The sequence below is a fragment of the Petaurus breviceps genome, unplaced genomic scaffold, assembly GCF_028583685.1.
Source record: "Petaurus breviceps papuanus isolate PSGF00001 unplaced genomic scaffold, PetGlider_PUasm1.0 90784, whole genome shotgun sequence".
Taxonomy (NCBI): Eukaryota; Metazoa; Chordata; class Mammalia; order Diprotodontia; family Petauridae; genus Petaurus; species Petaurus breviceps.
In genome coordinates this window covers 4,227-20,772 of record NW_027187345.1, presented here as the reverse complement: position 1 = coordinate 20,772, position 16,546 = coordinate 4,227, and the positions used below count along the sequence as shown (strand labels likewise).

The following is a 16,546-nucleotide window of genomic DNA, read 5'->3' as shown; positions in this document are numbered from 1 at the left end:
TATTTTGGCGCTCTTTCCAAGACTTTACAACATAGGCAAGGTGGAGTTAAGAATAGATATCAGCAGTATGTCTGGGACCTAATCCCTAGGTACAGTCTTGGTTTGCTGAGAGGAGGGAAAAACAGTGGAAAAAATAAAATAAATAAAAATTACTCTGATTATACATCTATTAATACTTTAAAACCACACTAGGACTTTTGGAACACCCTGTGGGTATTTGCAGATGTGGAAGAAGTGATTTGAACATCTGTGTCTCAGATTTTTTTTATCTCTTTGATTGGAAGTTAAAAAAAAAAAGACATGCTAGAATGAAGAGACAGAAAACCTTTTTCCCTATTGCTTTGCCTTTCTCTCCCTCTATGACTACAGTTCCTGGAATGTAGCACTGAAATGCCTGGAGAGAGAGCTCCTCCCTCTTTCTATCTTTGTGCTGTCCTCTGCCTGCCTTGGCTACCACCACTGACATGCCTTATATCCCAGTATTGCTCATGGATTGACCATTAGAAATGCATCTCTCCTCATGTCATCTAAGTCAGTGGGAACCTGGAATTCAATTTGCAGACTTTCACTTTGCACACACCTTTTGAGGAATGTTTCTATTTTATTTAATGAGGGAGGGATATATATCCTGCTGTAGTTCATGATGGTAATTGTGGACTCTGAGTATTTGCTTTTATGGTTCTTTAGACTAGAAGTAGCTATTTTGGTTTATGTTAAATCCAGACTGTCAAGTTAGGAAGAGAAATAGTTCCTAGAAGTCTTTACCTGACAATAAAGTTATCTACTGTTCCTCACAGGATAGAATTTGAGAGATCTTTTCCTTTCTCATATTTTTTTTTCTTTTTGCCCTCTCTGCAGTGTTGAAATAACTGAATGGTCTTGTTTTCCTTTGTTTGGGTCAAGAAATTTTAGCTGAAAATTGTTACTCTGTGAAAGAAGATTATTGACTCAACAAGCCTTCAATTTTCAGTGAATAACACTCCCACCCTCTAGCTTTAGGAACATGTCGTGCATGCATTCTATTTTAAAATACAGACTATAATTTAAAACAGGCAGCTTGATGCCCCACTGAACTTTGTTTAAGCCTGGAATAAGGGAAGGAGGGTGGAGCTTAAAGCCATGGAAAAGTGACTAAGCTTTCTCAAATGCTTTTCTCACTTATTTTGCATTAAAAAAGTTTCAAAATGTTACATGATTTTGACTTGGCAATTGAAAGAGGTGTGTGTGTGATATAATTTGCTTTTTCCCCCCCAAAATTTTTTTGATAAAGGGTTCTTTATATATCTTTATATATCCATTTGATTGGTCATCAGGGTATACAAAAGTTATGGGTATAAAGGTCAATCATAATAAAAATAAGCATTTTATTAACATTTAAATAAAAATGAAATTTTTTTGGTATTGATTAGTTCATTTATATGATTCTAGATAATTATTAATACAAATGTTTAAAGTATAGCATTTTGAGAGTTATAAAAAATATTTTAAAAAACCAGGCTGTTTGAAAATAATTTTATCACTCTCCTCTTTGTTGTTTACCCCAACTATTAAAATATAACTGCATTTAGATTTCAATATAAAATGCCTACTATGTTCAAGACTTGATTTTTGACGAGAATGTTATTACTGGAGTGGACATTAAAAAATCATATTTTAAAATGTATTTCAAGATTATCTATAGTGGGGATCTCCAAAATAGAGGCCTCAGACCACTTGTATGACTTTGGAAAAATAATTTTAACCCCTCTTAGCTTCAGTATCTATTTGTAGTGTTGTTGTTTTTGAATATTGCATATAACACTATTATAATTGTACACATAGCTCTAATTGGTGAATTTTCACTTATCTGGCCTTTTATGAGGTCTGCCATGTTACACTCATTTCCAAACCATCTGTCTCTAAGCCATGTGCCTCGGCCTCCTCTTTCCCCCAGAACTCGAACTCCCTGGGTTCTCCTCCAGTTCAGTTTTTTTCTCCCTCCCTATCTTTACCTGTTCTATTCCCACTCCCTCCCCCTAACCCTTATGGCTCTAGCCCCACTTTATGTGGGGTGTGTCTTTCCCAGACTGAAAAAAAAAAAAAAGCTTTAATGAAAGCTTTAATCTGTTCCATTTTTCCTACCTAGGCCTCTTGGAAGACGAAGACACCCTAATCATCCTTTCCTCCCAGTGTGGAATTCATTGTATTAGTGTGTGACACCTTGAACTCTCCAAATTCAAGTTCTTATAAGCATTCATAGTGGAATAGTGGGAATGGAAAGGGAAGAAAAGATTCTGTAGGATTTGGTGACTGGCTATCGACTATGATGGCAAAAAGGAAAATTGAAAGATGACAAAGATTTTGAATGTAGGTGACTAATAGGATAGAGACCATTGGCATCGATATGGAACCTGATTATAGAAGCTGTATGAATAAAGACTTTCTTACCTTTAATGGATGGACTCATGTGGTTAATGTGGTGGACTAATGGTGCCTGAAAGTGCTGTCCAGAGGTTGGTGGGGGGAAAGGGGTCAGAGGGTCAATAGTCTCAAAGTGGAAAGTAATCAGAAGCTGGTTTTAAGTAAGCCAGAAAAACTGAATGGAACTAGTCAGTTCAGGAAGTTGCCTTTAATGACTTATTAAGGGGTTATTTTAGGTGGAGATGCTTTGCATTTTATAATGTGGTAATTTTTTATTCTGTAATCTGGTTTCATTCTTTCCATTTAGTAGCTGGTGATCTCCTTAAAAAAATAATCAACCCCCATGGAAAAGGTGAAGTATGTCCATGTTTAGACCAGGAGAGCCAGAGTGGTAGAATTATTGTACTCTGGAGGCCCAGCAGGGATTTTTGTGGGAACAGTAGAGAGATACAAAAGGGACCCTTGGGAAGGCAGACTTATAGTAAAGTTGGGAGTACAAGCCAGAAAAGGAAGAAAATACGCATCTAGCAAAGCCAAACTGTTAGTAAGTATCATGCATTAGGCTAAGTTTGTCCAGGAGATATAAAGGTCAGAAGGACACAATCCCAAAGAATTCAGTATTTTAGTAGGCTTTAGTTGCACCAGAATTACAATTTCTTACATTGTTCTTACTAAAGTCCACGATGTTACTTTAAAATTATCTTAAAACTGGAAGTTGGAAGGAGCAAAAAAGCATTAACTTTTAGAGGAAAACATTTTAATGATTGAGAATATCATTAGATATATGTCATATAATGCCCTGTGATACAAGGAAATTTACAATTAAAGTTTTTAATGTACACACTATTTTCCTTATTAAATTGGAAACTCCATGAAGGCAAGGGTTATTCTCAGTTTATAATCTCTCTCCCCTAATCATCCCATTTCTCCTCAAACTCCAATCTTGTCTTATCCATTGTATAGGTCATTTTAGATTTATGGAATGAATGATGATATATATTGTACATAAATAGTTATGAAGACCTTGACTATGGAACTTTTCCCCCCCATAACCTGAACTGAGACTGGGAGAGAAGAGAATTTAATTTAATTAAAAAATTAAACATGAACTAATTTATTGTGTGAATAAGAGAAAAGTTGGATTCTTGCTGAGACCATCATTAGAACAGTGTGGTGTCATTTCTTGTACTGTATGATACATTCCTCAGACATGTTGAATATTACTGTATACTATTTTGTTCTGTATCCCTTTGTGTGATTGAAGCTTTTGTTTTTGTGTGTGTATGTGTTGTTTTTTTTTTTTTTTTACCATTTTTCTTTGGAGACCCTCTCCTGTAATTGATACATATCATTATCATCATTATTATAGCCTCTCAACTTCCATCCTGCTTTCAACTTACATTTTACTTTGATTTATTTCTTTTCAGTTTTCTGAATGTCTGTGTGCTTGAAGAGAGAGAGAAGACTAATTTTTCTTTTAAAGCATTCAGTTTTTGGAGAACTTGGTGCATCTTATTTTTTAAAACTGTAGTTAGTTACTCATATTGCCTTCTGTTTGTAGACTGGAGTCTTTGCTTAGAGAATTAAGGTAAAGGAGTGAATCATGAATAGGTACTTTTATTTCAAAACCAGCATTTTTTAAAAATAATAGTCGCTAAACCCTGTCCACATTGAATGATAATTTCTCTTCCTGATAAAAGACTGGGAGTAGGAGTAAAAGATGTGGTTCGGAGGCAAAGAGAACCTAACATTTGATATAGTTTGTGAAATTCAGTAGATTATCATAGTACCTAAGTATCAAACATTAGCTAATTAGACTGACTCACTTAAGAACAGTTTACAAATTAATGACTTTGAGTCCCATTAAATTGAATGTTTAAAAAATAAGCAGTTCACATTGATTAAAGCACTAGTTCTCTATAGTAAACCAAAATGTTTTGAATCTCTGTATTTTTGTATTTCATACTGAATTTTTTTATACCATTAAGAATTGAGACCAATAAGCATTTTAATATAAAAAGCATAACCAAGGTACAGGATTCTCTTCATTATCTCTTACAATAGATGAATAAATAAGAGCCTAAATTATTTGCTACTGCTCATTTTTGTGGGCATTAGTATTTTATCTCTGTGGAAACAACAAGAGCAACACACATTAATATAAAGTTTACAGCATGCCTTTGTTCATGTATTTAATTTGATCCTCACAACAATGCTATGAGGTATTATTGATGGTTTTATTTTGCAGATTAGGGCACTGAGGCTCAGAAAAGTTAAATGATTTGTCCACCATCTCACAACTGGTATCAGTAGAAGTATTTGAACCTAGTACTTCCTGAATTACAAGTCCAGCACCCTTGCATCCCTGTGGCATACTGCCTCTTTACCAGTTCCAATTATAGGAGACTATGATAGAGAAATTAAGACCAGCAATAATAAAGAGCAGCTTGAATTTTATGAGGGCTTAGTATTTTTTTCATAAAATGTTAGAGTTGGAAGAGATCCTTTCTCTACACCTGAATAAAAATCCCTTCTACAAAATACTTAAGGTGTTCAAAAGAAGACCTTTTGTAAGGGGAGAGTTACTATCTCCAACTCAAGCCCATTCTTGTTTTAGACAGCCCTAGTTGCTAATAAATTTTTATTTACATCAGACCTAAGTCTTTCTCTTTTTGAACTTCCATTGAATGCTTCAGTTTTCCCCTCAAAAAAATCTGTTGCTTAGCTCATTTTGTCTTTAAGCAACTTTGTAAGGTTGACTCCAGTTTCCTTCTGATTTTAAGGGAATTTTTGTTTTGTTTTGTTTTACCTGCATAATTAATCCCTGAATCCAATGAGTTATATTACAGTAAGAGATTTGAATCTCCAAAGGTATGATAAATGTTTGCATTATCATAACAGGACATTGTAGAACAAGTTTTATAACTGTAGGTAGATTGCGTGGCAAAAATTCTTATTTTCTCTTCTTATTCTCTTCTAGGGAATGAAAGTTAGAACTTGGGCTTGCAGGGCTTTTATAAGCAATGGTAATGAATTTGGAAGGGTACCGCATACTTTGGCTTTCCTAGTTTATGAAATGTTTTTGTGTTTTCAAAATTGTTGCTTGTAATTGGCCGGCCAGATTTTTTGAGTATTCTGTTTTCTGTGGTAATGATAAAGGAAGTATAAAAATTCTTCCTGCCCCAGTGCACTTTTGTGGGTTACTTGGGGGTTAAGCAGCCCAAATACCTTGACCAAAGCTATTTGGGGTGTAATTGTGTTACCTCTGTGTGGTTATTGGTGGCCTTTGCAGTTCTTATTAGCCAGGGGATTGTTGATGGCCTTACAGTCTGCCAAGCAAAAAAAGAAAGCTACCAGCCATAGTTCTTGCCAAGGTTGACTGCTGAAAGAGCAACATTGCTATATAATTTTAGCATTAAAGTATCTGCAGAAAGAGGTAGGATATGTTTTTGTTGACTGTGATACATCATTCCCATTTTACAGACAGAGAAACTGGCATAAATTATGTGTCTTGCTCTGTCACACAGCTTTTTTAATGGCTGTGTCTCGATTAGAACCCAGTTCTCATGAATGATTGATAAATGTCTCGCTACTATGTCTTATAGTCCACTGTTAATGACCTTTTCCTTGCCTGTCTTCCCTTATTCCTACCTCCATCTTTCCATCTTCCCCTCAACCCTTGCTGTTCTGCTGTACTCATTTTAATTTTATTTCATGGTACTAGGTGTTTAGAAATCTATAGAATGGCAGAATACATAATTGATCAGTATATGTGATATGCTGAATGGTGACATATTGAGAGGGAAACACTCCCTCCAAACCCCACCTGACCCCTCATATCTTGTACTGTCCTGCCCTGTGCATCTATGTAACAAGTTTTCAAAACATGCTTAATTAAATACACATTAATTAAGCCTAGGAGGTGGGGGCTGCAAAGATCAAAACTATGCAGTCCCTGCCTTCAAAGAGCTTGTACTCTCCTGGGTAGATCAACTTGTATAAATGTACAAAGATTTAAGTTTGAACTAATTTGATTGGGGGGGAGGGGGCAAGAACCAGGCTGAAGAGGGGAGTTGTGTTTCACAGTTAGGGGAAGAGGTGCTAAAATAGTTGGGATACATTAATTCTCTAGATAATCCTGAACTCTAATTTTAGATTCTGTTAACTTCATTTGGGGGTCAGGGGAGGGTAATTTTATCAGGTAGCAGAATGGACTGACTTGAATTGACCTTTATTTTTTTCCCCTTCCTGTCTTCTCATTGAGATTAAAATAAGTAGGCAGTCAGAGCAAGGAACAGCCATTACAAGAGGATGGCTAGAAAAACCTAAAACAGTGGTAGGTTTTCCTCTGAAAAATTCAGGTTTCACAGAATCTCAGAACCCCAAAGTCAGAAGGAACTGCAAGGCCATTTCCAACTCATCCTCCACAAAGCTGCCACGTTGATATTTTTAAGGCACAGGTCTGACCATGTCACCCCTCTCCTCCTAATCTAATTGGTCTTTATTGTATATGGCATAAACTATGAACACTTCACCCTGACACTTGAAGCTTTCCACAACCTGACTTTCCATTTATCTTTCCAGTTTAATTTTGTATTATACTCTTTGCATTCTAGTCCAAATGACCTGCTAGCAGCTCTTCCTCATCCTAACATTCCCTCTTCTCCCTCTGTCTTTACCAAGGTGTCTGCCGTGTCTGGAGTGCCCTGTGTCCTTCACTCTGACTTCTAGAATGCCCCATTTCTTTCAGGTGTAGGTTCACCAATGAGGCCTTTACCTGCCACTCCAGTCATTAATATTACCTTTCTCTTAAAATTTACTCTTTGGTGCTGAGTATTCCAATTTAATGCACATGTTGTATCCTTAGTAGAATGAAAACTTTTTGAGGGCAGAGAGTGTTCCCAACTTTGCATCCTGGGTACCTTGCACATGGGTGCTTAATAAGTCTTGAATGGAATTTGAACTAGTCTTAATACCTGAATAAGAACTCCCTAGACAACATCCCGAGGAGACCTCTAGTGAGGGAGGTCCAACTACCTCCCTTGCTAACCCAATTTTCCTTATCAAATCTGTATCTCTTCTTTTCCTCCTTCTACCCATTATTCCTAGTTCTGCTCTCTTAAACAAAGCAGACCAAGGCGAATCCCTCTCAACATGACAAGCTTGAAAGCTTTCATATCCCCAGAGTCATCTCTTCTTTAGTCCAAATATTCCCAGCTCCCTTAGCCTTTTCTCAGATATGATCCTGAGGCCCTTACCTGCCCTGTTGCCCTCCTCTCCAAGCTCTTTAATTTATCAGTGTCCTTCCTAAAATGTGTAATCCAGAACCAAATACAATTCCACAAATGGAGTATGACCAAGAAGCAGGATGATAAAGGGATTATCACCTCCCTAGTCTTGGAGTTTCTTTCCTTCAGTCTTTCTCATTTTCTGAGTAATGTTTTATAAGAATTCTAGGAATTAAGTAGAAATAACTATAGTTGACTTTACTTGAGTGGGGAAGGGTATCAGAGGTAGCAAGAGTCAATAATTTTTTTACATGTTTTAAGACAAATAATGATAACCTCTTGGGTAACAGACTACATGGTTCAGAAGTATTTTTACTAAGTCAGTAAGAACTACATTTTGAGGCCTGTCTGAATAATTGAATTAGTATAGGAAAATATGCTTGTTTGAATTTTGCTTTTCACATTCCAATTGATTAGATGACATTAATTAAAGGAAATATGTTGCTTCCTGAATGAGGTCATTTTCAAGGTGGTAATTTGGTCAGAGAAAATGCCTTTCAAGCATTCTCACCCTGATTATTAGTGCTGTTCTTTCAATCCAGAGGTGGTTCTGCTTATTGATGTGTGAACTATAACGCAAGGCCCCCAGTGGTCAAATTTGTAAATGACCAATCTAGTATTCACTAAGCTCAGTAGGAGGAAATGAGACTGTTTAGGTCAAGTTGTACCCTAGAACTTTTAGATAGGTTAATACATTTCACCTGCCCCCACTGTTTTCATTGACTATTCCTGACTCATCATGCCATCCTCACGCCTGCATAGAATTTCCGAATCTCAGAAATTGAAAGGGGCCTCAGAGGTCATCTAGATGAATCCATGCCTAAACAGGCATTCCCCATGCTCCCTCCCCCTCCCGCTGTAACATCCTCTGCAGATGGTTTTCCAGCCTCCTTAGATGACCTCCATTAATGGGAAAGTACCTCATTGCCTCCTTGAGACAGTTTACGTACCTGAATCTGGGACTTTTTAGATTGTTAACAATCTAAATCTAAAAATACATGGACCTTTTTCATAAGATGAGTCGATATCTGCTTGTATATAAATTCTACCCATTGCTGGAACCGAAAAGTACAAATCCAATTTTACTCTTCCATAAAAGAGCTAGTCACATCTTTAAAGATAAGTTAAATCCTCCTCTTACCAGACCAAACATTCTGTTTCTGTTTGTTTGTTTGTTTTTGCTTTTTGGAGGGCAGTTGGGGGTAAACTGACTTACCCAAGGTCACAAAGCTAGTTTTGTGTGTGTGTGTGTGTTAAGTGCCTGAGTCTGTTTCTTTTTTCAAGTCTTTTGACAGGGTCTCCAGTTCCCTTCATATTCTGGGTGCCTACCTGTATACATTCCAGCCTCTCATTATCCTTTAAATATATGACTGTCTCTTCATTTTTCTCAGGTGTCATCATGCTATTAACCTTTTAAATTCCAAAGACTGTAGTTCTCTTTGCTGGAACCTATCTCCTCATCCCTCTGGTTAGACCAATGGCCTCTATGTAGTATGTACCTGATAAATGTTTGTTGAATCCATAAAATCATGATAATTTCCCAAGTAACCTTTCTGCTTTCCGGGAGGTAGATCAAATGAGACAATTGAAATGAAAATAATTGTAAACTGTAAAACTTAAATATAAGTTTTAAGTATTATTATTCAAGAATGATAACTAACATTTAGAAATCAAGTTTTGAGTTTTATAAAATTACTTATGTTGCATTATCTCATTTGTGATCTATAACTCTAAGCATCTAGACCAGTGGTAGCAAACTTAAATAGAAACTAAGTCCCTGTGGATCCCATATTGACCCAGAAAACCACAAATGAACGTTATAGATGTTATATTGTATTTTTGTTTGTTTTGTTTAACACTTCCCATTCATGTTCTAATTTACTTGGGTCTGTACTCAAGCCTATTGGCTGCAAGTTTGCCACTTCTTTTCTAGAGGTCTTTGAGGACAGAGACTGTCCAGCCAACTTTTAAAAATTTACCTACTAATTATTTAGAATAGGAACAACATAAAATCTGAGAAATTGACAGAAAGTACACATGAAATATATTTGTTTACAGGCTGTAGCCCAATTTCTTACATAATTAGCATTTTGACATAAGCTAATTTGCATAGTTGAGGTATATGCCCTTCTAGATTTTCCTAGTGGAATACATCTGCCTTCAACTTGGTATTTGCTAATAAAAAGAAGTTCCTTTTTGCAAATTTAAATTTTCAGCACTGCTGGCTGCATGTTACTACTATTATTGTGGTTTAAAGTACAGAAACAGAAAATGAAAACTGAAATGATTAAAACCTCAAAGATCTCTATTTCATCTGGTAAAAGTGAATGAGTCCAGGCTACTGTATAATAAATGTTACTGAAAATTGATAGCAAATTCATTTTTGTTTTTTCTAAATGGACCCCCAAAATTGTGACATACTTCTACAGAGAATTTATTTTTGAGATCAAGAATACTTTTATATACCCCAAATCAACTAATTTGTTTTTCCCGTGAATTTGAATTTTCGTACATTCTATAATATATTGGAATGTCATACTAATGGATAGTAGTGCCCACATACACAATTCTTTATTTTTATAGTGTATAATAGATGGAGATTTATTTATAGGTTGCTTTTGCTTAAGTAAAACAAATTGCATGTGATCAAAAAATCTTTTGGGAAGGAAATTTCATTTTGGAAACTGATATAGGTTTGAAGTGAATAGGTATCTCAGGTTATTATAAGATTGAAAACAGTGGTTCTAAAATAAATAGTATATGCTTAAATTGGTAGTACAATTCAAATACATTCATAGGTCATAGAATTTAGAGCAGGATTATTATTTTACAGCCAAGGAAACTTAGTCTCAGAGATAAATGACTCATCCAGGCTCATATAATTTTTAAGTAACAGAGTTAGAATTCAAGCTTAGGCCCTCTGACCAAAATCTGTGCAAATCCTATATTCTTTCTATTATATCTAATGCTTTTACAATCTCTTACTTTTGTTTCTTTTAAAAATATTTTCAATAGCAACTATAGAGAATGAATCAGTAATCAAAGTGCAAACTTGCCTTCAAAATGTTATTTCAGAGTATGAACAATAATGTCTATTTTGTTATCTGAATTGTTAGTGCATCATATTCAGAACATAATGAGCCTAGTAAAGTTCTAAAGTCGTGGAAAATGAACATTCTCTCTAGTTATTAAATATCCCATGTATTTTAAGTATTTTTGTTTTTTTAAAAAATTACCAAAATCCCCAGTGATTTCAGTATAGCATATCCTAAGGTAATTCAAAATTAAAAGAATTCATATCTTGTACAAGATCATCCTTTCGATGTTCATACTCAGTGATATCTCATACCCTTTTTTTCCCTTTTTCTTTTCTTTCCTGGCAGTGTAAATGGTCTCTGATATTTAAAACTTAGTGAATGCTCCAGTAAGCTTCAGTGCTGCAGACCTCTTGGGAAAGCCTGGTGTCCTTCCTAAGACTAGCAGGCATTGGTTTGTTGTCTTTGTTTTTGGTAGGCAAGGCCTTCTGAGGGCTATAACCACTTTTATTCAACCAATTTTTAACATATAAGTGGCAGTTTAAAATTATATTTCTAGTAGTTCTTTCAAAAAGAATTAGATGAGGCCCCCCCCTTTTTTGTAGATAGTTCTTTTTTTTCCCCCCACGTAATTTAAAAAACAAAACCCAAAGCCACACTGGTTGGTACCTTTTCAAGTAGTATCTTCTATTAAATGATTACCTTTTCCTCTAAGTTGGAAGTACTTAGCATTCACCTTTGCTAGATCACGGTGTCAGAGAGGTGCAACTTTGCGGCTCACCTACTGAGTTTACATAAATGTCATTAGACTTTTTCAGTGCTCAGCATGTAGCATGATAAAAATCCTTGTAGTGGAGAAAAAAAATGAATTGTGAAATAAGGACCAGAATACTTGGTGACAGAGACTTGCTACTTTAAAAACTGACCTCTCTCTCTCTTCTCTCTGTCTCTCTGTCTGTCTGTCTCTCTCTCTCTCCTTCTCTCCCTCTCTCCCTCTTTCCCTCTCCTCTCTCTCGTTAGGAACAGTTAAGACTATAATATGTTATGTATATGGCTGCTGTTGCTCAGGTCACAAAATTCTGGGTTCTTGTACCACCAATTATTAGTCCAGGTTTTGAATCACAGTTGTCTCACGATATTTTCAGGGCTTCTATTTGTATACAACCGTTGATTGAGCAGAGTTCATCTAATTCTTTTCTCTTAGACTGAATACATTTAAAAATAGGTGACATATTCCTGGCCAGGTCGTAGCTATCCACCATGTATCCTCAGAGCTTATCTAACAGACCCCTTGGCCCTGTAGCATAAGGAGCACCGGACTTAGAGAGATGAGTCCTAGGTTGAAGTCTTCTACCATTTACCCTACAGAGGTGCAGCGAGGAAAACATTTTAGAAATTTAAAAACAATGTAAAAACTGTTGACATTATTTTGGTTATCATCAGTGATGGAAAATAACATGCTCAATGGTTCAACCTATAGACTCTAGACTTCAGACTAGCTATTATACTATATTATAAGGGGGTCTACAGATTCTTAAATAAGCAAAAATATTGTGTGTGTATTGAATAAACTATATCTTGCACATATTTGCATACCCATTTTGCCAGATGTGTCTAGATACTATTTTGATTAATAAAATTATATTGATTTGAAGCAATACTGAGTTCATGGTAGCTTTTTAAAATGCATTTTCTCATTGGAATGAACTAATAATCTAACTGTGTGGGGAAGACGAAATTGATGTTTTGAAATTAATAGAAGGCTTATAAAATAATTGGCAAGTGCAATCCATCTCTTGCTTGGTTGCTGCTACCTGTAGAAACTGTTCAGTTGCCATGTTTTGTAGTAGCATTCTCTCAATTGTGTCATTCTGTTCAATCTACTTGAGACCCAGACCAAAGGTTGATGGACTGGAGACAGAATAGGTAATGCCAACCATTCACAATTGCTCGACCATAGACAGATCCCTAAAACTCTCAATGTCAGGTAGATAGTAGATTCCTATTTTGTGTTCATATCTAGACTCTATGGTACATATGGGCAAACCACCCATGTCTCTGGGCCTTGATCTTTAAAATTGGGATTGGGGGAGTTGGATTAGGTAGTCTCTAAAGTTCATTCTGACCCCCAGTTTATTATCTCCCATCTGTCAAATGGTAGTAGGAATACTTTTACTGCCTCCTGCACAGGGTAAATCTGAAAGTGCTTTATTAAGTGATAGTTGTTTTGTTTGTTTTTAGTTTTGTTCTTTCTTTGTAGACCCAGCACTTAACAGAGTGTTTAGTAAATGCCTCTTGACTTGATTAAGTGAGATGTAAATGTGAAATGATTGTTGTTACTATTTTCCTGTTTTCTATTTGACTTGTTTTATGAAGCAAAGGTCACCAGAAACTGGGTCTATTCCTTGCAGAGTTCCAAAGAGTTCCTGCTGTTGCCCCCCACCACTCCAATCCAGAGGGGGAAAAAGTTTCATTTAGAGCAAGGGTTAACTTTTTCTGTGCCATAGTCCACTTTGGCAGTGTGCTGAATTCTCAGAATAATGTTTCTAAATGCAGAAACTAAAATACAAAAGAAACCAATTATATTGAAATAGTTATCTTTTTAAAAATACAAAACAAGTTCTTGGACTTATTAAGAACTCTTGGTGGAGGGAGAGAGAGAGAGAGAGAAATAGGGAAACAGAAGGGAAGAGAGAAACAGAGGAGGTGGGAGAAAGAGGAGAGACAGAGTTGGAGAAAGTGAAAAGGAGGGAAAGAGACAAAGGAGGAGACCAAAACAGAGAACATGGTGGAAGAGAGACAAAAACTGAGAGATGGAGAGCGAGGGAAAAAGAGACAAAGTCGGGGAGAGGGAGAGACATAGAGGAAAGGAAGAGAGGAGGGGGAGACAAAAGAGACAGAGGAGGAAAGAGCAGAGAACAGGGAGGGGGGAGAGAGAAATAAATGGGGGGAGAGAAACAGAAGGAGGGTGAAATAGGGAAGGGGAGACAGAGAAGGACAAAGACAGGCAGATGGCAAGAGAAGAAAGAGAGGGAGAGATAAACAGATAGGAAGAAGAGGGAGTGAAGGAAGGGTAGAGAGAAACAGAGGGTGAAGAGAGGGGAGAGAAATAGTGAGGGTGGGGAGAGAATCCTTCCTAATGAATAGGGGTTATCTCTGTGGGGAGGGGGTATCTGTTTTTTTCAGTTTCCTTAAAAAGAAGCCCCCAGTATTTGTACTATGATGGAGCTTCTCCAAAGAGAATTTAAGCCTCGAATCAGTTGACCATTTTTGTATTTTATTACTGTGAGAACACACTTGCTGCTTCCTAATGGGATTTTGTGAGGCTCTCTCCTAGCTGGGACTGATAGTTACTTTTTGTTGACTAAGAGCCTGTCAGTGACAGCCTGTAACTTAAACAAATCTGCGTGGCTTCATCTTACGGTTATTTTTAGTCCCTAGAATCTGTAGACTAGCAAATTTAAAAGTTGGCAGTGCATAGGCCTTTTGTGTTGCTCAGGGCTCCTCTCTGTGTGTTCACCCCCACCCCGCATGATAATAATAATTACTCTCGACTCTGTGGAGGTGAAAGGCTTATATAACATGGGTCAGATTTTTTACAGCCCCCGTGGCGAGGGTCTCTCCCCAGTGCCTTCCGTGGCTCCCATGCAGAAATGGGCCCCGCTCCCTCAGCTGGCTTGCTGGCATTTGGCAGACCGGGCGAAGCAGCCTCAGAGCTGGAGCTGGCCCCTGGCACGGCCGTGCAGCCAGATCTGCAGCCGCTCTCCATCCGAGTGAGAAAGGGGACATGAGCCCAGCTATTTTTACTTCCTGGGAATGGGAGAAAAGGAAGGCAGAAAGAACTCTGCACTGTGTAATTAAAAAAAAAAAAATTCTGCCTCCATCGAGATTCTTTCCTGTTTACTTCTCTACTCTTTGCTGTCCCTGAGTGTGTTTGACTAATGTAAGTCTCCCCCAGGAATATGAATTCTGTGGTACAATCCACCTCCTAACCTTCCTGGATATTTTTATAATTTATCATCAGCTGACACCGCCTGGGTAGAATATTCTTACCACTCCCTCTGGCTGCTGGAAGTCTGAAATTACATCTTTGTCTTTGAAGTCAGGCACACTGTTAGGGTTGCTATGGAGACAGGGTGGGTAATGGCCTCCACGGACAGGAGATTGGTATTTAGCGTTTGAATGCTGCTGTACACAAGGCCTTGATTTTTAGAGTGGTTACTGAACTATCCCCTTTTAGTAAATGTTTTAAAAATTACATTTTTACATGGTCTTACTAGATTAATAGTCACGGTTTATTTCATTTTAACTGCAAGGATAAAAGCATTATTCCATTAAATGGGTGGCTTTTTTCTCCTTTGGTTTATGCATTATTAACACAAGCTTTCCTGTTTTGCTTGTAACATTTTATAGGCTTTTTCAAACATGCAGTCAGATTTGCTCTGTTGCTCTCTTTTATTTGGGGGGGGAGGTTTAACCCCTTCTCTGCTTGACCTTGCCTTCCTACTCAGCTCCCAATTTAGAGTTACAGATCAAAGACTAAAGTTTTTATTTTTATTTTTATTTATTTATTTTTAGGACTGCAGAAGGTCACATTGTTAGTCTGCTTTTCATTCAATTCTGTTTGAATCGATAGACATCGAGGAAGGGCCTACTATGTTCTCAGCGTGTTGATGCAGCAAGGACTTTTATTTCAAAATAAATTTTTTGCTTGAAGTGGCAATTTAATCTCAGCCCCTCCTCCTCCTCCATAGACCAAATGTGCTGGGAGCAAAGAGGGTATAGGGTTATAGGAAAGTGCAGGTCATCACAAAGTAGCTTTAGTAGGGGCAGATCTTAGCAGTGACATGTTCTTCCTCATTGATCTGCCTGATCCTGTGCCAGTCGGTTTTAGAGAGATGTAAGTAGTCAATTTTTGACCATTTGGGGATTAATTATATGTTTTTCTAGGTTCTCTATGCTTATTCCTGCAGTTAGATAATAAATATGAAAGTATTTGAAAATGATCAAATCTAAGATATTATTGTTGTTAAGACCATTTTAGTGTTCTCATTACACTGTGAGTCAAGGAGAGGTGGCCATATCGGGAAGCTAAATAGTAATATTAGCAACTCTTTATATAGCATTTTATGACTTAACAGAGTGCTTCTCCGTATATATCTCTCCTACCTCACACCCCCGTACTCCCTGGAAATCTCTTTGAAGGAAGGCTTTTGTATACTCTGCTCAAAGCACATGAACAGCTATTTAATTAATATTTGATTTGAATTTAATTTTGCATATATAGAAATCACAGCTTTAGAGCAGGAAAGGACCTTACAGGTCATTTTCATCCAGTAAGCATTTTACTAACTACTCTGTACTAGGGCCTGTTAGGTGGTGTAGTGAATAGCACACTGGACCTGGACTCAAGAGAACCCGAGTTCAAATTTGACCTTGGACACTTGATAACTGTGTGACCTTGAGGGCAAATCACTTAACTTTGTTTCAGTTCCTCATGAGTGGGAGAAGGAAATGGTCAGTCACTCCAGTATCTTTGCTCACATAGAGTCACGAAGAGGAGGACATAATTGAAACTAATGAACAACTTTGTACTAGGCCTTGTGCTGAGAGTACTGGGGATACAAAGAACAGCAAAAGATGGGGCCCTGCTCTCAAGGAACTTACAGTGTAATGGGGGCAAGACAAGGGGAGAAATGCATATGTGCGAATGAGGTATATATGCGATAAATAGAAAATAATTAAAAGAAAGACACCGGCCCCAGTGTCTGGATGACCTGGGGATTGAATCCGGACTCAGACACTTAGTATCCGCCCAGAAAT

General features: G+C 37.2%; 1 protein-coding gene across 1 annotated transcript in view; it reads left to right on the top strand.

Moving 5' to 3' along the window:
• LOC138147321 (AT-rich interactive domain-containing protein 1B-like) overlaps nucleotides 1–2,433 on the top strand; it is a 231,385-nt gene extending 228,952 nt beyond the window's left edge. Inside the window, exon 5 of the mRNA XM_069069740.1 lies at nucleotides 2,126–2,433. Coding sequence (XP_068925841.1) covers nucleotides 2,126–2,152 — 27 coding nt within the window. The 3' untranslated portion in view covers nucleotides 2,153–2,433. The remainder of the gene's footprint in view (nucleotides 1–2,125) is intronic.
• Nucleotides 2,434–16,546: the final 14,113 nt, after the last annotated feature.